Raw genomic sequence first — 20,058 nt, forward strand, 5'->3', positions numbered from 1 at the left:
CTGCAAGGTGAGTACGTCCTAGAGACCTGTACATCATCATGCCTACAGCTGACAATACTATATTATATACTTAAATTTTTTTCTAAGAGGGTAAATCTTATATTGCATATTCCATTCACAAATAAATACACAAACAGAACTAAAGAGGGTGGGAGGAACTTTCAGAGCAGATGGGTATGTTTATGGCATAGATGGTGGTGATGACATCACAGATTTATCCTTATTTCCAAACTGATCCAGTTAAATACAGTAAAAATGTACAGCTCTTTGTCAGCCATACCTCAGCAAAGCGGTTCTAAAAAACATAACTATGGTTGACCCTTGAACATGTTCAGTGTGGGAGTTAGGGGCGCTGAACTCCATGCAGTCAAAAGTCTGAGTATAACTTTCAAGTCCCCCAAACTACCCACAGCTTACTGTTGATTAGAAGCCTTACCAATACCATGACGGTCGATTCGCACATGTATTCTGTACCTATTATATAATGTATTCTTAGAAGGAAGCAAGCTAGAGAAAAGAAAATGTTAAGAAAATCAGAAGGCAGGGCTCCTGGGTGGCTCAGTGGGTTAAGCGTCTGCCTTCGGCTCAGGTCATGATCCCAGGGTCCTGGGATCCAGCCCCACATGGGGCTCTCTGCTCCACAGGGAGCCTGCTTCCCCCTCTGCGTGCTTTCTGCCTACTTGTCATCTCACTCTCTCTGTTAAATAAATAAAATCTTTAAAAAAAACAAAGTGTCTTTAATAAAAAAAGAAAAAGAAAATCAGGAGGCAAAGGAAACACACAGTGGCACACTATGAAAAAAATCTGTGTGTCAGCGGAGCCACGCGGTTCAGACCCGTGTGGTTCAGACGTCACTGTGATCCTCTCTGAAATCAACCGACATAATTAGGTGCAGACACTGATCTCCAAGTCATCATTCAAGCCTGTCACAGACTCTCAAAGTGGATGTTCAAGAGACGGTTTCATTGTTACTGAAGCCGTGGAATCTCAGTGCAGGTCCAGATTGTTCTGGTGAGGAGCGGAGCCTTTCTCCTTTGTGATCTGCTACCGAGTCATAATGACAGCGACGTTCTGAACAGCAGGTTCATACGGCAGTAAGTAACTCACTCGATGTCTGAAATAGGCATAAATTTATTGGAATAATAAAACTGGTGTTACCTACCAGTCTCCATAAAATGTTCTAGCCATGTCCACAGAAAGGATTGCCCTCTGTTTGATAGGGAGAGAAAACAACGGAATAACAAAACTTTCTAGCCAACAAATTGACCTGTCTCGGTTTCCTGTCCCTACTCAAAAAATAGATGGTCACGCTGACCCTGGTAGGTCTTTGAAAGGAGGAAATTGCTTTTAAAATGGGATCATTTTACCCAAACTGCGTAGCTTAAAGAGGTCTCTCATTTAAAGGCTTGAACAACCAATGAACATCTGTTCTTTCAGTTTAACTCAATGAGATGTTCTTGTACCTGATAAATACAGGCTGTGCCCGCACCAGTAATTCTGCAAAGCACAGAGGAGGAAGGACACAAGCCTGTCTGGTCCGTGCAGGCCGACCGTGCTCAGGGACCTCCCGGGCGCACGTCACGAGCCCAGGAGCTACAGCAGTGGGGTCTCTGACCATAACCGTTATCTCAGCCCCATCACAACTTCCGCGCCCCAAAAGGGCACGGTCTTCAGTGCCCCCCATGGGAGATGACTCTGGAGTGCCAGGCGTGCCCGGGTGGGGTTTCTGTGTAGGAAAACACTCAAGGGCTCTATCCAGAGCGAACTCAAACCTGGCTGAGGTCAGTGGTAGGCCTGCAAAGGCTGCTTAGGAAACGCAGCTCGCAGCTCGGTGTACATTCCCCGCAGGGGGCTTTCTCATTCGGTGTTTCCCTTTCATCCCTTTTTTGAATACATAGAACAGCAATTCAAATGAAAGGGAGGGACCAGACGTGAAGTAAGAGAACTTGAGAGCCTTGTCATGTAAATTCTTAGCAGACGTTCTGAATTCCTTTCTTATCTGCATGGTGGCACGGGCAGATCCCAGGAGCTGAGGTCTAGCCTAGCATTCCTTTTTTTTTTTTTTTTTTAAATTCACCTCCTCCTGCGTTGTCTGGGGTGGGAACCCCTGGCTTGATGACACAGATGCGTGAGTGAGTCCCCTGGGATAAGGCTGCGTCTCCAGGCGGCCGGGCTGCTAGGCCACAGGCTCAGGGCCCAGTTGCTTCCCGGGAGGGAGGCTACTGAGGGAATGGGCGCATCTGGAATCCCAGCCGCACTCACACCCACCGCCCTCGCCCCATTGGCCAGCCATGTGTCCCACCAGACGGTACAGCAGCAGCTGAAGCACAAGCAAACCCCACACCTTCCCCAGAGCTCACAGAGGGCCAGCGACACGAAGCCCGGGGACTTCGCGGTGACTGGGAAGGGCTCAGCTAAGCCTCTCGGGAACTGCAGGATGCCTTCACCCCTCCGTGCCACCTCCTTCCTCCTCGTGGGACTCTCTCCACGGTGGTGTGCGAGCCAGACTTTGAGTGTGAATGTTGGATGCTGTGTTTTAGTCTTAACTGATAAATGCCTAACAATGATGGCTGTGATGACATTGAAGTTATACCGTAATGTTATCAACATAATAGTAGCAGAAACAGCTCTCACCCCCACCGGATGAGGTTGAGAGAGAGAGTGAGAGGGAGGGAGAGAGTAGGAGGGAGGGACGGAAGGTGGGGAGAAAGGAGAGAGAGAGAAGAAGGGAGGGAAAGAGAGAGAGAGGAAGGAAGAGAGAAAAAGGGAGAGAGACAGGGAGGAAGAGAGAAAGGGACTAACCCCAAAGCTGAAGACGTGGAACGTGAGGGACGACCATGGAGTCAGGCTTTTCCAGGTTGTGTCTTAGCGGTATTCTTCATTTATATATTATTCCACCCGATAGTCCCCTTTGTCCTCTCAAGCCCAAAAGCAAAAGGGGCAAGGGTCTCATTTTACCTCATCTCCCACATTCCTTAGTAGAAGCCAGATTAGCCGCTAGCCCTGCTATAAACTACCTGAAGGTGTCACACGGCTTTTACCAATGTCCTGGGATTTTGAGAATTCCATGTCGATGTGCGGAAACCTGGCATCACACCTGGAATTTGTAGGCATTTTGTTACTCTCCCTCCCTCCATCTCTCCTGCTCCCCTGCTTCATTTCCAACCCTAGAGACCCGCCCACGGCAGGGTGGGAGGCCCCTCACTCTGCCAGCAGATGGCCCCGGTGTGGGCTGTGGGGTGACACGGCGGGGCAGGGGGGCGGCTCTTCCCAGCACCTCCGCACTCTTCCCGAGGACTGTCCTCCTGGGGCTCTTGAACCGGGAGGCACATGGGAATGTGAAATGCCACCGTGTCTTTGAATGGCGCGTCCGTGTTTCTAAAGATGACAGCAGCCTATTTGCCATAATTTGGAAAGAGCTGGGAAGTCAGTCTTGACCAGTGGCCTCAGGAGGAGGCCTGGGACTGTCCTAGTGCCTTTTTCCTTTAACCGAGTCATACGCAGTTCCTGATGAGCACAGAGAGGCTTAATGTGGATCCCAGTAGATGTGAAAATAAACTCGCGTCCAGAGTCCAGGCCTGCACCGTCCAGGAGGCCCCAAAGCTGTAGCGGCAGACAGCTGTGTCCCCTTCCTGTCCTTCCAGTAAATAGCCAGGAGCAGTCGTGGGTAGGCGGACACAGGAGATGCCCCAGTTCATGGATCAGGCTGTTGAGCCCCAGGCAGAGGGCACAGCAGGTGCAAAGGAATGTGGGAAGGCCGGACGTGTTGCTGTGGGAAGCTGGGAGAGGACCAGGCCGGGCGACGGGGGTGGTGCGCGAGGTGAAGGCTCTGCACGGGGAGCAGGCCCGGCCCTCCGCGGGACGAAGAGCTCAGGGGACGAATGCCGGACCAGCTGCCACGGGAGGTGGGGTCTTTAACCCCGAGTCACGGGAAGAAGAGAGAAAATGTGCACACATAGGGAACACGATGCATTTTTGTGTGAATGATGATTTTTAGCAACTTTTTCTCTTTGCTTTCGCGTCGTCTTTAAAAGAAAAAAAAAAGTGTCCCTCTTTAGTTGAAAGGCCCTTCTGCAAAGCCTGTCTCTCTCTGCCTCGTTTCTCTTCCTTCTCCGCTCCCCCCACGTCGAAGTAGATTTTATTTCTCCCCCAAGCCCTCTGTGCTCCTTTTCCTTCCTACTTCTCACTATTTTCATGATGCATGTCAGTCCCGTTGCTAGGCAGCTGTTCCACTCAACCCACCACTCAGCATTCTGAATGCTGGAAATTAGCCCCAAATAGCTAGAAAATCACCCCTCCGCACCTGCACTGTGTGTGCTGTGGGAGCTAGCATAGGAGCAGCAAAACGAGCGGTCCCGGCAAGTCCTCACAACAAGGCAGATGCATCCCCATTCCAGTGCAGACAGACAGCCTCGTTTCTGGCAAGGTGGAAAGCCCCGCGGTGCCCTATGGGGAAGTCTCAAGGAGATGGTTCTAGAAGAAACCCCATCGTTGTCCTATCAGAGCTAAACAGGAATGAACCCAATAATCTGGAGAAAAACAGCAGTACTCCCAAATAAGCATGAGCAGAATGTAGGCTTTGTATATATCTATAAATGTTGCCTACAGGCTCTCTGGTTCTTCTCCGACCCTGAAGAAGAAAACCCCCCAAACACTTCGCTTGGTTGTACCTGCCCCTTGAGCCGTTGACCTTTTCCTTCATCCATGCTACGAGTCACCAGAGCCCCGAGCTTGTGCCCCCACCCTCTGCTGCGGTCTCAGTGCCATCCCCTGCCCTTCCCCTCCCTCCTCTGCCCTTCCTGGCTGCCTCCCCCTCCCAACCTCCCCTCTAGGGCTCCAGCAACACCCCCTCTCTCTTTCCGTGGATTACCGCATCCCATCCCTGAGGGATGAGGTTAATGGTGCTCCCTAAACCTCATTTTGTTGTTCCTGACTAAATAAAATAGGGCCCTTATAAGAAAATTTCATGAGGTCTTGAATTAAAACCACATCTTTTCTGAGATATAATTTTGGCCATAAAGGTCATCCATGAGCATAGGCAGTCAAATGAGAGGGTTGCTTTGCCCATCCTGGTAAGCTGCACGTGTCTTGGCAGGGTACCTTGCTCGTAATTGGTGCTTAATAAATATTTGCTAACTAGAATTAAATTTTAAGGCGTTTAGAGACCAAAACTTTCACAACAAAATTGTGCTCGAGTGTGAAGAGACGAAGCCAATATTCAGCACACAAACCATGTCAGAGAAACTGCATCTGAGGTGGGGTTTGTTGTTGTTTTTAGTGGTTTTGTTGTGTTTCGTTTGTAAACATTAGCTCGATACACATACCTTGTATTTTTCTAAGGAAGTGACTCTACGCTTCCATGGTGGGCTTCTTACAGGAGTCAACTGAGTCTCTACTTTGTTTAGCCTGCCTCTGTGGTCACCCCGTAAGCTCTGTTTTGTCTCTAAGCTCATGAGAAATAGCACGTCCGAGTTCTGCTTGAAGCTAGAAGGAAGGATCACTTTGGAAAAGACAAATACTTACCACGTCCCTTAGGTTCTCCTGCACACGTCTCAGTCATTGCTCTGCCCTCCCTCTTCCGCTTTCTGTCTGCCCTGCTCAGACTGCAGGGACCCCGAGCGAACACCACGGACGACGGGGTCCTTCCACCCACGATTTTTGCCAACGACCGGGATGTCTGTTATGATTCCCGAGTCACCCTGTACCCGGTGGTGCGTGTGGGTTGAGGAGAGTTTTCGTACTTGAACCCTTGGGGTCCAGAGGGTACTTAATGACTAGCCTGCAGGTGAGAGAGCTTTCCGGAACTGTGCTAGAACTCGCCACCCAACCCTAGGCCTCATCCAATATCGGCCATCGGGGCCATGGGCTGTCTGGGGGGGGAGGGAAGTTGAAAGTCAGCGGACACGTTCACAAGGGAAGCCAGACACAGCGTTCGGTTTCGGCCTCAGGGACCCACGAGGACTCAGTATGAGGAGACGTCTTCCGGACGGTGGGCAACGTCCTGGCCACGAGGCAGTGGCTGGTGACAGGTGAAAGGGGCCCCAACGGAGCGACTGGCAACAGGCAGGCAGAGACTATCTCGGGGCGTTGGCTGACTTCAGTGACCCCGTCCTTGGGGCTCCAGCGGAATTCTTCCTGCGCCCTCCTCCGTGGCGTTGACCACCACCCCCCAGTCTGAAGGAGCCGCTGTCTCCGGGGCGCTCCGTCTCCACGAATGTCACTTCTGTCCTCCAGCTTCGCAGGCGCCGCTCCCCTCCCTCCCGCATCCACATCCGTCCATCAGGAAACCCCACTGTTTGCCGCCGGCCTTGGACTGCACCCACCCAGCTCCTCCCGCTAACGCTGCCTCCCTCCTGGGCTGCGGGAAGGGCCTCTGGAGAGACCCCCAGGCTGTCCGTCCGCTGTACATGCCCACGCCCGGGCCGCCAGCTCCTGGGGACCCTTCTGGAGTCCCAGGGTAGGACCCATCTGCTCAAATCACTGTGTAGTGGGGCTCTCAGGGTCAGAGCCGAGGGCTTAGAGTCACCTGCAAGGTCACCTCCTTCCTGTGAATCTGCCCCTGGACCTTTCCTCGGCCTTCTCTGCTCCAGCTGCAGCCGCTGCCCTGGGATTGCTCACACGGGCACACACGACCCCGCTCAGGGCTTGTGGGTTTTCTGTTCCCTCAGGCGGGGTTCCCGTTCCCCGGAGGGCCCCACAGCTCAGATACCTGCTCTCAGTGAGAACTCTCCTGCCCCATTTTTCTCCGTCTCTCTCGTTGTATCTGACATGGCTCCTCATCTGTGTTTCTGGTCTTCCCGTCTCCATCACAGGATGTAAGGATCCTCATCGGATGCATTCCGTGTGCGTATCTTGTGCTCAGCCAGTACTGCTGTGCGTGTTGGCTCATTGATTGAATGAGCCCAAAAGAATGAGCCCGGGACCCGGGCTCTGGACATGGAATTAGATCCCAGTGATTCCCTCCAACCCAAACCAGGACAAGGCAACAGTGAGCTGTTCAGGAGACTTGACGTTGACATCTTCGAGTCAGCTGATCTGTCTCAGACACGGGCAGGTACCAGCCTGAACACAGAGCTCTTCGGTGGGTCGAGGATGACAGAGACTGAGAGGGTGTAGGGAATGGAAGCTTCGGAATCCCACGTCCATTCACACCTGCACTCAGCACCCACACACTGTCCCAGGCTCATTCTTAACCCCTTGTTCTTGGGTTGGAGTTTCTGTGAGATCCTGTTTTAGCTCAGTGATTGACCTGGGACGCCACCCAGAGATGACACGCATGTTCCAAATAGCAAGATGTTTTTAATTACGCTAAAATAGAGGCCCTCACTCGGGATGATGTGTTTGTCTTTTCAGTTGAAATGTCAGAATTATACCATTTTAGATGTCACAAGAACAATATAAAGTGAGGGAAAAAGCCCCCGGTGTAAGATCTTTGTTCTGACTTGTTCAAACTGTCTTCAGATACTTGAATTACGTCAGTTCAGTTCTCCGTGATAATGAGCGGAGCTCCAGAATGAGACAATTGTAAGAGAATAAAAAGATAATTTGAGTGATTTCATTTCATTGTGTGACTCTGGCTAAATGGTAGGAACGTGCTGGCTTTCCTGAGCGCTTGAATGAGTCTGTATTTCATTCTGAGCTGAGTTTTCCGTCAGAGGCCCAGCCACTGGAAGGTCGGAGACCTGGAATTCTCTTCTCTGCAGGTCTGGTGTGCTGCTGATGCCGAGTGATAACCTCTCCTGTCTCTCATGCCCCAGCCCTTCCCTTTCCGCTCTAGAACCATCTGGGGCCAGGGGCTTGTTGGTTCCTGCCTAAACCGCGTCAGTGATGGCTAAGAGACCGAGATGGCCCGTTATACACCTAATCTGTATCTGCTCACTGACGTGTGCCTGTCACATGACCACAATTCCGGAGGGCCCACCCCACTGCCCTCTGCACACAAAACTCCCAGTCCTGGCCCCTCACACACAAACACGCACACGCGCACACGCACACACGCACGCGCATGCACGCCCCATTCCACCCGTTGTGTCTGTTCTCTTCTACCCTGGAGACACCCTTATCTCTCCTGCAATGACCACACACTAAGACCAGTAGACAAGATAGACACCAACTCCAGTGCCTATTGCATAGGAAATCCCATTCTTGCCGCGTATTAAAAAAAAAAAAGAAAAAGAAAAAGAAAAAGAAAAGAAAAGAAAATCACTGAATACTTCCGTATTCCACAGATCACTTCAGTCCGTTTGGTGTGATCCAAATGTGAGCGAAGTTTTTCCCGTCCTTGCCTCTGGCACGCTCCCGTTCGCGTCCAGGCTCTGCTCACTGCTCTTTTCACGGCCTCCTGTGCCCTGAGTCCGATACAGGAGCAAAATTCCGCGTGTGAGAAGGAAGGGTTGTGGCTGACGTTGATGCATTTCATCGGACGTGTGGCTACCGAGATTAGGATCGTTGTCGGCCCAGGTCGACTAGCAGACTGAGGGCTCAACGCTGACGCTAAGGATGGAAAAAGGAAATAAATGTCTGCTACTCACAAATTCACAATAGGTGTGTTTCTCGGAGTGCTTTCTACGCCAGACCCACGGTGACTACGGCGGTGTCCCCCCGTGCTGGGCACTCCGTGCATGCGGACACAGACAGAACCCTAGAGGGGGAGCACTGTGGGGTGGCGGTCGGGGGGCACAGGTCCAGGGCTCTCCTGGCTGCTAAGAGGGAGCCCGGTGGATACTGGATACAAACAGGGAAGCGATGCACTTCCTTCCTTCCTTGCTCTAAGGAAGCAAATAACTCGTTTTAGAAATTGCCAAATTTGCTGCAACAAACTTCAGATGGAAATCAAAGACATTTTACAGAAAGTCACAGAGAACTTAAGTGATTTACCTTTGGGCATTAAATTCGCAAAGCAGCCCAACGTGGGAATCGTAAACACAGTCCAACTAAATGCAATTACACGAATCCTTGCCTGTTTCTTTTTCTCTGTCCCTCCCCCTCCTCCTCCGCCTCCCCTCCCCTTCCTCCTCCCCCTTCCCCCATCTTCCTCTTCCTCCTTCTCTTCTTCCTCCATCTTCTAACACAGCTTACCTCCACGCCAGGTTAAATAACGTGCATGCAAGGGAAATTTTACATCGGTTTTTTAAGTGGCTGGTAGAATTTTGAAGGGTATTTAAAAAATCCATAAAAAACCATTATATTGCCATGGATTTCAGCTCAGGAATGTCAGTTATTCAGAGCAACTTTAAACAAATAAATAAATAAATAAACAAACAAACAAATGTCCTTCTAGAGGATTGATAATACCCAATAGGTAACATAATGGGCAGAGCCACTCTAGATCCCACTTGAATAAAACTTCCAGATGTTCTGATATCCACATTATAGATTCTTACTACCTCTAGGTTCATTTCAAATGGTCATAAGAAATTCTAAGATTTCTTAAAAGGCATATTTTTAAGAGCATTCTAAATATTTACATGAAAACTAGGAGTTTTCTTTCCTTCAGTTTCTTCCGTTAAGTGGTTTCCATCAGTCCATCATAACAGTGTTAAACCTGCGTGAAAGGATTGAAACACGTATTTGGCTCATTTTAAAAACTCATCCTCACGTGGCAGAAGAGGGTTATTTCGCGGTTGGATGAGGCTCAGCGCACGGCGGATGGAGACTTGGGGGCTCGGGGGATCAAGGGGGGTTTGGGGACGTTTTAAGAAACAGTGTGACCGAGATGATCCTGCTGGACGGAAGAAACATTTGCTTGACACACTCAGTCACGGCTTTCGTGTCCCTGCTGTTTTCCGCAGGTACAAGCCGCTGGCCCATACGCTCCCGGGGGAGAAGCAGCCGCTGTCTGCCGCGGAGAAGTGTCGCCTCGTTCTCCAGCGGTGCAAACTGCAAGGCTGGCAGGTGAGTGACCAGCGGGCGACCTGGCGTCGCAGCTCGGGATTCCAATGAACCAGCTGGGTCCCCGTGGGTGCCAGCAGCCTCCGTAGCAAAAACGGGAACGCGTTTGCGACGAGCCACTGGCGTGGTCCCTGCGAGCACATGGGTCTTTCGGATTTTTCTGTTGTCGCGTGTGGTGGCGGACATGCGAGGGGGCCCGCGGGCTCCCTCCACGGCGCGGACGAGAAGTTCGTGCCGCATGTTGTTGGCCCGTGTGTCAGTCCCCTTGTCACTCGGGCTTTCTAAGGGAGTGAGCGGAGAGCAGACGAGGGCGTTGGTTTCTTGGCCCCTCGCCTGGATTCTGCCTTCTTCAGACCCACTCCCTGGCTCGTCCAGGGCTGGGGGGCCCCTGTTAGCTGCTTCTCAGCTGCCACACACGGGAAAGGTCACTGTCCCTTCTACCTCACTCCATGGCAAAAGGTCTGTGTCTGGAAATATTCAGTCTTTCGTGTGACCCCTTGGTTGGCAGAGTCCAGGGGCCCGTGGGAGCGAGAGCTCCTCCTTCCAGAAGGAAGAACTAACACGACACAAGAAGAGCCTGAGGGGGCCCCCCAGAAACAGCGGGGGATAGTTCTGATTTTGTTCAGCACCTGAAACAACATCAGAATGTTGTCTGTGACGAGTGTGGAGAATGGGAGGTTCAAAACTTCTGAAAGCATTTGGGAACGTCCTAGCGATTCAGGAATGGGAAACAGAAGAAAGACGCAGACGTCAGGAGGCCCGGGACGTCTCCGGCCACAGAACAGCAGAACGCACCCGCGTGGCAGAGAGTGTGGCGGCCAATCGCTTTGGCAAAATTAACAATTACCAAAAAGCAGCCATAAATGTCATGTTGAAAAGCCGTGGGGCATCTCCAAGAGACAACATAAGATAACAAACGAGGCCAGAGATGCGGGCTTCCCTTCTGATGGTTCCGAATCACTGGTTGTATGTGGCGGCGTCCACTCTAGGTTGACACGGGGGGGGGGACCGTGGGGCTGGCATTGGCCCTTCCTGCATCTGCGGCAAAGGACATGGAACCTGGAACGTCAGACCGATGACTGATGCCTCCACTGTCTGTGCCACCCAGTCTCTCTCTCTATTATCTTCTTTCCTTTTCCTTTGTTTTCAACTAATAATGGGACGAGCTTTAAATAGTCTGAAGGCGGAGGCACATGCGGTCTGTAGGAGTCGTGTACTCAGAGGTTGGATTGGAAAGGGAGTGAGGGGGAGTCACTAACGTGGGACGGTGTCCGCTCACCGCTCTGGAGCCGGGGGCAGGAGAGGTGGGTTCACAAACAGAACGGTGACACAGGCTCCAGGAAGCAGACGTCATCGTGACTGAATCACTGCTGGGATTTTTAAGTCTTTGGGCAGTAGTGGTTCCTGAACACGTAACTCTGAGATTTTCTTGTATTTTTTTCCCTTTAAAGTATATTCCGAGGGACGCCTGGGTGGCACGGTCGGTCAAGGGTCTGATTCTTGGTTTCGGCTCAGGTTGTGATGTCAGGGTCCTGAGATGGAGCCCTGCGTCAGGCTCTGCTGAGCTCGGCATCTGCTTGAGATTCTCTCTCTCCCTCCACCCCTCCTGCTCGTCCTCTTCCCATTCTCTCTCTCTCAGAAAAGAAGAAGAAAAAGAAGAAGAAGAAGAAGAAGAAGAAGAAGAAGAAAGACTCACAGATAAGGATAATATGCTTTATTAATACTGAAAGGCGGCATGGGTTATGGAAAAAAGGCGAGGGCGTCTGGAAGAGTTGATCCCCCAGCAGGTGGTAAGCCCGGTGTGCAACACATATCAGTCCTCTGATCGGGGTCCCACACAGGTGCCTCCTGACAGCCATTCCTTCTGCACCACTGTGTAGGCTGGGACACTCGAAATCGCAGCTGGGGGAGATATATTGCAACACGTTGGAACTTTGAAGAAGTGCATCAAAATAAAAAACGGGGACGGGTTCCCATTTCACTGCACTGGTCTGTTTTCCCCACTCCTTCACTCCCCAAAAGGAGACTAAAAATATGGGACAAAAGAAATACATGAACCCTTTTACTCTCTGCGTGTTGGGTTGTGTGTTCTGTAGTGAGTTGGTAGGAAAGACGACTTTCTTCAGCTTCTCCAAAACGTAACTTCTCGTGTACTTTCTACGGTAAGACAGATCCTTGACTTCCTAGAAATAAATCTTGTTCATGTTACACTTTTTTTTTAAAGATTTTATTTATTTATTTGACAGAGATCACAAGTAGGCAGAGAAAGAGGAGGAAGCAGGCTCCCCGGGGAGCAGAGAGCCCGATGCAGGGCTCAATCCCAGGACCCTGGGATCATGACCTGAGCCGAAGGCAGAGGCTTTAACCCACTGAGCCACCCAGGCGCCCCTCATGTTACATTTTTATGCTAGACAGAGAGCAAAAGAATTTGCAATTAAATAATTTATTTAATTAGAAAGAGAGAGCGAGCAAGAAGGGCAGAGGAGAGGGACAGAGAATCTTCCACAGACTCCATGTCCCGTGCAGAGCCCCAGGCCGGGCTCGATCTCATGACCTGAGCCGAAATCCAGAGCCACGTGTTTAACCCACTGAGCCACCCAGGTGACCCAGAAGAAGAATTTTTTAAAAACATCATTTATTCCTGGGGCACCTGGGTGGCTCAGTGGGTTAAAGCCTCTGCCTTCAGCTCAGGTCATGATCTCAGGGTCCTGGGATCGAGCCCCACATTGGGCTCTCTGCTAAGCAGGGAGCCTGCTTCCCTTCCCCTCTCTCTCTGCCTGCCTCTCTGCCTACTTGTGATCTCTGTCAAATAAATAAATTAAAAAAAAATCTTTAAAAAAAAAAAAACATCATTTATTCCTGACCTGGAAAGTCAGACTCGCCAGTTTCAAAAGCAAAGCGTGTGTCTGAAACGTGTCCTTCACTGCTGGAGGAGTGGCTCTGACTCTCCTCCCAGCGGTGAACCAGGACGCATCGACCACAGAGCCGTGGAAGCCGCAGTGAGGTCCTAACAGATGGCTGTCGTTTTGGAGCACGATTCCCAAATTACCGAGAATCACGATGTGTGTTTCTATTAAGCAGTCAGTGTTCATCCTTGGGTCTGAATGGTTAGCGGGAATTAATAGTCCCTCGTGCCCAAATTTTTAAAAGCAGCGCTAGGAGCCAGCAGGGATCGGAGCCATCTTTACTGTGGGAAACTGCGCGGAGCATCAGCTAGAAATTCAATTCTCTTCGCTAAAAATACGATGAGGCTCTTACTGCCGCTTTGATGGGTCTTGGAGGTGTTGGTAGTGGGCGCTTCCGCTCTCCTTTACATAGATCAGACTCTGCGCAGGGAAGCCTTGGAGGCGTCAGCAGGGGGTCCGAGCCCCATCTTCTCCCACTTTCCTACATTGTAGCAACGCGCCTCCTTCTGTTTCAGAGGCGGGGAGAGACCTGCCCCGTTCAGTGCTGTTGGGTTTGTTTACTGATAGATTCTCCGCGGAGTTGTGGGTCTGCAGTCAGTGTGGGAGGCCCTGGAAATGTTAATATTTTATGCATGATGATTCCTCTCATCTACAGAACGCGTTACAACTATTCACAGCTTTGGCCTTCTTTGATTCAAACCTAATAACAAGGGTACGCGGAGAAAGGAAAGTCGGCTGGGTGAACGGGAATGACCTCGTTTGAGATAGGAGGCGATGGAGCCCTGCAGATGGGCGTGCTGATCAAGGGACCAGGTGTGGGTAACGCTTGGTTTCAGCGGAAGGGCCGTTCTGCCGAGACCCGCATCTGCCCGCATCTGCGTCTTGCTGGGCTGCGGTCTTTCCACGGCGTTTGACTGCATCTGTATCTTTTAAAGTAACCATCTGAAGCGCTTCTATTCAGATGACGCAACTTGAAAGGCAAAGGTTCTGCGTCGCAGCGTGAGCTTTGATCAAAGGCGCGTACGGATCTCTTGACGACTCTGAGCAGATTGTGGTCCGTGTCTTCTTACGCTGGTCATTCACTGGCAGGTGAAGGAGAGCCACAGGGACAGCGGCCCGTGGCAGGTCGGTTCCGATCCCAGTCGTTCTTACCCAGACCGTCAGCCAGTGACCCCCACATAGCACAGTGCTTTTGGACTCCCCTTCCTAACTGCATCTTGGGGGGAAAAGGAGGAGAAGGAGAGAAGGGACAGCAAGAGGAGAAAGAGAAGACGGAGAGGCAGAGCTGGAATCAAGCAATGATTCTCGGGGCAGTTTCACTCCAATCCGTCGCGACCCAGCCGCCGCTCCGGCCGTCCCCAGGCAGCCCCGGGGCGGGAAGGAGTTCTGGGTGACAGTCCTGGAGACGGAGTCAAGGTGACACTGGCTTCCAGCTCAGGACTTGAGCGAGGGCAGTCTGAGAATAGTCGTCATAAGCCGTTTCGGTAAACCCCCAGCCGAGGCTGCCAGGCCGCTCCCTCCCGTCTTCGGACTTCCGGGCACCCGCAGCTTCCAGAACGCTCGCTCCCTCCTCTCTGCTCTCTTCTCACCCCTCAGGTCGCACACCTTCTCTAAGGTTGCTGATGGTCTGCCTGTCACCCGGGATGGGTGTGTGTCGAGTTTGCTCCTGCGTCCCCAGGACAGGGGGCAAAGGGGAAGGAGGCGCGGTAGACGGTAGCGGATAAGTCTTGGTCCCTAAGAAGCGGCCAAATCATACTGTACATTTTACGTGGATACACAGGTGTTTAAGACTGTTTACGATCTGGAATAATTCACCACAAAAACCTGAGAGTGGTAATATCTAGGGCATTGTTTGGAGACGACAGTCAGAAGTGCAGCCTATCTCTATGACTCGAAGATAAATGTGTTCATAAATTACTTTCTGTAATTGAGAATTATTTTTTTAAAATTTGTTACCGCCCCACAAATATAATTTAAATAGAATATTATATAGGGTCAAATTAATTATCTTGAGCATTTATGAAAAAGACGTGTTAGTCACACTGACTCTGTTTTGCTCCAAAGCGTTTTTGCCTTCAAGTGCTAAGTAACCTGTTGTATTTTCCGCCTCACTTCTTTTTTTTTTTTAAGATTTTATTTATTTATTTGACAGAGAGAGATCACAAGTAGGCAGAGAGGCAGGCAGAGAGAAGAAGGGAAACAGGCTCCCTGCTGAGCAGAGAGCCCGATGCGGGGCTCGATCCCAGGACCCTGGGACCCTGGTTTCATGACCTGAGCCAAAGGCAGAGGCTTTAACCCACTGAGCCACCCAGGTGCCCCGCCGCCTCACTTCTTAAAGGACCCTCCCACCTCCTGTCACAGGATTCCAACCGCTCAGCACAAGTGTTGGCAAACCCACTCGTGATGCTGTTCTCTTAACATTCTCAACATCGTGGCTTTCACATCAGGTGCTTTTGTTTTGAACAAAAGTGAAAAATAATCAGGATATAATGGTGGTTGCCAAGGAGTCCTTCTTGCTGGTGGTTTCTTGTTCGGGTAGACAATGAAATGACATATTTTTTAAAATATGGCGGCCTCGTCAGCGCCTCAGCCTTATCTGATGGTGGATTTACACCAGTTGTTTGAGGAGGAGCGGAAGGTTCTGGAAGTAAGCTGAGTAGACTCAATATGACTGACTTACAGTACTTTTGTGAGAGCCCCATGTTATTTCTTGCAGGATCTCAGTTTTCTCTGTCGCACCAGGTACAGTTTTCTTGATGAAACAGAGTCTTCAGATTACTTCATTTGTGGAAAAAATCCAGAGAGCTTGAATTAAGTCACAGAGTGAAAACAAGTTGTGTGGATCTGAGTTATTAACTTTCCATTGTTTGTTTTTAGCAATTATTCTGATACGTGCTCTATCTAAATACGTCCATTTTTAGTTCAGTTCTACTTTCAGGCGCCTTTGAAAATAATCCCTCCGGAGCTGTGCGCATGGAATCCACCGCTTTCGGCCCTGGTTTTCCCCACACCACGGAAAAGTGACTGGCAGGCACTTAGGCCCATGTGGAACATGCTTGTTTTGCCTTGTTATGTCATTTATGTAAAGTGAAAACTTTTGAAACTACTAATTCTAAGTGGAAAAATAAATGGTATAATCTGATTTTCACACATTTTATATGAATCAACTGGTTATAGGATGATTTTTTCTGTGTAGTTATTTGAATGCTATATTCATTTTAAAGCCATCTGGTGGGATGACGAAGGGAGAAACAAATCTGTCGGAGTCCGTCCGAGCGCGGCTAGGGGCGCCATTTCCCAACACAGAGGCTCGGAGCGCAGGGCCAGTCAGTGCGAGGGAATGGCTGGCCCGTGTTGGGGAAAGCTTTCAAGGTGAAGTTTCACTGTCCCTTCAGTCATGTTCTGAGGACTTTGGGAAGTTCTGTGGGAAGGCAGGGAGGAGAGTTCTGTGAGGGGAGGCTCCTCGAAACAGGGGCACATGGTAACTGTTGCTGGAAACCCTGGAAGGAGAAGTTGAGAGAATGTGACATGGCATCAGGATGAGAAGGCAGACTCAGGAAGACTTGTGGTGCCTTAGTCACGACTGGACAGGCAGGAAGTGAGAAACAGAATGGGAACTTCAGCTTCCTCCCAACTAGCCCACGATACAATGTCTACTTTCGTGTGTGGGCATGTGAGTGTGAGAGAGAAAGTGACAGGGGCAGAGGGACAGAGATCCTGAAAGAAACAACCAGGGGCTCTCACAAAAGACAAACCCCAAATCCTAGTGAAATACACTAACAAAAAAATTGCAAGAATTATTTTCTTTACCGTCATCTTCTAGTGTGATTTTCATAGGGTGGCCTAGATTTCATGGTGCGTCTCCATAAAATATATGATCTTTGAAGGAGCCCCTCTTACAGTGCTGAGCATTGCAAGATTAACATTTTACCATAACATTAAATAAAATCAGTTGGATGAAGGATTTATTATTTCATTAATCTAAAATAGTACAGTAGAGAAAAGATAATAAAAGTAAGAGCAAGAAACTGTTGAAGTTTTAAGCACCTTCCACTTTTTTTACATCTTCTAAGACAAGACAATGGTATTAGAGCCCTTGGCTCTTATTAGCACAATAAATTAATGGTTTATAACCTTTGTTTTATTACTCAAGGAGCACTTCATAAATCAGCTGTAAGTACAGGCTAGAAAATAGCCTATAAAATTATTCTTTCTCTCACATCCCTTCCCTTTCTCTAGAATTACTAATGCTGAAAATAATAAATGTTAGGGATCTTAGAGCATCTCTTGGTACTATGTGCATTATAAACTGAGAATTACTATATCCATACACAATATTGACTTTCTTTTTTCTCTTGTACTAGACACACACACACACACACACATATGAACACATTTGTGTTATAAAAGTAGTGTTTATTCTTGATAAGGAATTTGAAAAATAGTGAAAATTAAAGAAAAAATAGAGATCACCCATCATCGAACTACCCAGAGATATGTACTCCAAAGGTTGGGTGTGTATTCGTTGACTCAGCTTTTAAAAATAATATTACAAAGTCTGATTCCTGGGCAGTGTGTTTCTCTCCTCTTTCACTCTGAACTCCACTGAGGAAAACTCTCACGTCTTCTTCAGATATATCTTTCTAGATACATACAATATTTATTGTCGTGTGTGTGTGTGTGTGTGTGTGTGTGTGTGTGTGTGTGTATTTCACTATTACATTCCCAACGGCGTCTGGCACACAGTAGATACCGAACATGTATTTGCTGAAGGAATGAATAAATGTACTGACTACCACATTTTTTCTTGGGAAATGAAGGAGTCCACCATCAAGCCTTCCTGACGTGGTAGCTTATTCATAGCATTCCTCTCAGCTTCCTTGCACAAAGGGCTCAGTGTAGTACCTGCACTTAATAACTGGTCAGGGAAACGTAGCCGTACCTATTCCTAATCCAGCTCTCATCGCCTCCAAGTCCAGTTCACTTCCTCCAGCTCCAGGATTATTGGCCGATTGAGTCAACAAGCATCTTTTGAGCACCCCTGATGTCCCTGAAGCTACACGAGGAGATATGGTGCATTGTAAAGGTGGAATGCCGTGGCCTTCTTCCCCAGGCTTGCAGGCTATCAGGGCCGAGAGGGGGAGGGGGAACCACAGTCAACTAATGGAGAAGGACAGGTTGGGATCCATGCTGGGAAGGAACCCACAGGACCCTGGTTTAGAGAGAGGCAGTTGTCATGAAGAGCATCTCTACAATGAACATGTGTAGGCTGAGATGTGAAGGTTGAGGAGCAGGAGGCAGGGTCCAGGGCAAGAGCCGAGGGTGCCACCCCCTGAGATGAGTTCAGCTGAGGGCTGGGTTGGGAGGAGGCAGGCTGGCTGGAGAACCAGCACCTGGGAGACAGGGGAGAGAACGATGCCATGGGGCAGTGTTTCTCAACCTTATGCTTTCATTATCACTGCACTAGGGAGGAAAATTAATGAGAGAAATTACTAACAAATTGATTACTGGGAAGAGTAAAAAAAATTCTTCACTCTGACAGTGACTTGTGGTCCTCCAGAGCTCAGTCCTCCCGGACGGTCATTAACAATTGCCTGACAGTTACTAAAAAGTGGTGGTTCTGTCCATGCCTTACCCAGTGCTCCATCTCATGTGTATCGATCTGGGGTTACTTAGTCCTGCAGCAAGTCTTTATTAAGCACCTATTGGATGCCTCAAACCTTGTAATAGCCAAGGATTTTTTTGCTGATCAGGAACCGGGTTCACCCTTTGGGGACACCAAGTCACCACCTTGAGAATGAGGCTTAGCAGTGAGCAGAGACCAAGGCCGTGGGACCTTGGTTGCATCAAAACACCAAGTTCTGTTTCAAGTTCACCATGAAGCCATCCATGAGCTTCAAAGAGGATAGTGAGGTGACCTGATTTATGCTTTAAGCATGAACCAGTGTGTTGCCGGATGCAAGAGCAGGGCTGGGAAGCCAGTGCACACGGCCTGCAGCAGCAGAGTTAGGAGGGACAGGGGCAGCCGGTGCGGGGAAGGGACAGTGGCCTTTGGTAGATGGGCCTATTAAATCCCTTGAAGAGTGAAATCTCCTTTAAAACCAACATTATTAACAAGTGCGAGTTGGCCACACAAAATAGGGTGGATCTTGAGACGACACGAAGCCCTGACTCTCTGGGAGTCGAAAGCAGAAGACGGTTCACAAACATACATGCAGATGAGTCTCAGAGAAGATGTGAACACACCACGCTACCGATATTTGGAAAATTAGGAAATCGATGTAAGTATCTTTTTTTAATATCTAAAAATGCTCTTTAGGACGAACGATATAAGAGCCAGGGCGGCATGAGTAGTCCCAGTTTTAGAAGCAAAGCAAACCTCAGAAGACACACGAGGCAGAGACTTGGCGGACACTGGTGGGGGAGGGCCCCCTGCACGTACGTGTGTGCGCGCGCGCGTGTGTGTGTGTGCAGGCCTCGGGCAGGACAGCGGGCTGTGACTGTGTGTTCACTGCAGCTCATCATTTATAGCATACACATTCCACGAGGCAGGTAGTTTTTCATAGTATCGAGGCCATTTTGTTAAAAACAGAGACCAATGTTGCTCCTTCAACGAATGCATCCACCTCTCCGATGTCCTCTCCTCTGTGATTCTGAAGCCTGTCAGCTTTGTGAGGCTCTGGCTTTGGTTTGCTTTTCCCGATGGGTGACTTTGAGTGGAAGAGGGTTGCTTTCATCAGGCTCTTGACCACATAGATATGATTTCTGGAATGAAGCCATGTGTGGGGTTACATAGGGAGTTACTCACCAGTCAGCTCAGAATAGGAGTTTTTGTTCATCTCTGTTTGCTGTACAGGTCATACTGTTCTAGGTGAGAGTAATTCGTTTTCTTAACCTGTAATTATATGTAATTTGAGCCGAACCACCTTCCTCAAATACCTGAAGATGTGGTACTCTGTTCGATGTGTGTGGCTGTAATTATCTTCTCTGTGTTGAAGTTAAACCTCAAGAATAGTCTATTTATAACAAAGAGAACTTGTATTTTAGTATAAATGTATCCTCTGAGGATGTTTAAAAATACATTTAGAGCCAGGCTGAACATTAGAATATTTCCATTTGGTAGTTTTTCAAAGCTGCCATGAAAATGTGAAGTATTGAAATAACAATGAAATGTACACACATAAAATAATGTCCATCCTTAGAAATGCAGTGAATCTAAGAAGCAAATGGGGAAATATGTTAATTCAGTCTGAGGAAGATG

At 49.3% G+C, this 20,058-nt stretch overlaps 1 protein-coding gene across 1 annotated transcript in view; it reads left to right on the forward strand.

The window, feature by feature from the left end:
- Positions 1-20,058, forward strand: part of LOC111147014 (myosin XVI) — a 471,268-nt gene that overhangs the window by 366,442 nt on the left and 84,768 nt on the right. The window contains exon 28 of the mRNA XM_022502858.1: positions 9,792-9,894. Within this exon, the coding sequence (XP_022358566.1) occupies positions 9,792-9,894 (103 nt within the window). The remainder of the gene's footprint in view (positions 1-9,791; positions 9,895-20,058) is intronic.

This window comes from Enhydra lutris, unplaced genomic scaffold, assembly GCF_002288905.1.
Source record: "Enhydra lutris kenyoni isolate GAN:26980312 unplaced genomic scaffold, ASM228890v2 scaffoldscaffold15, whole genome shotgun sequence".
NCBI lineage: Eukaryota > Metazoa > Chordata > Mammalia > Carnivora > Mustelidae > Enhydra > Enhydra lutris.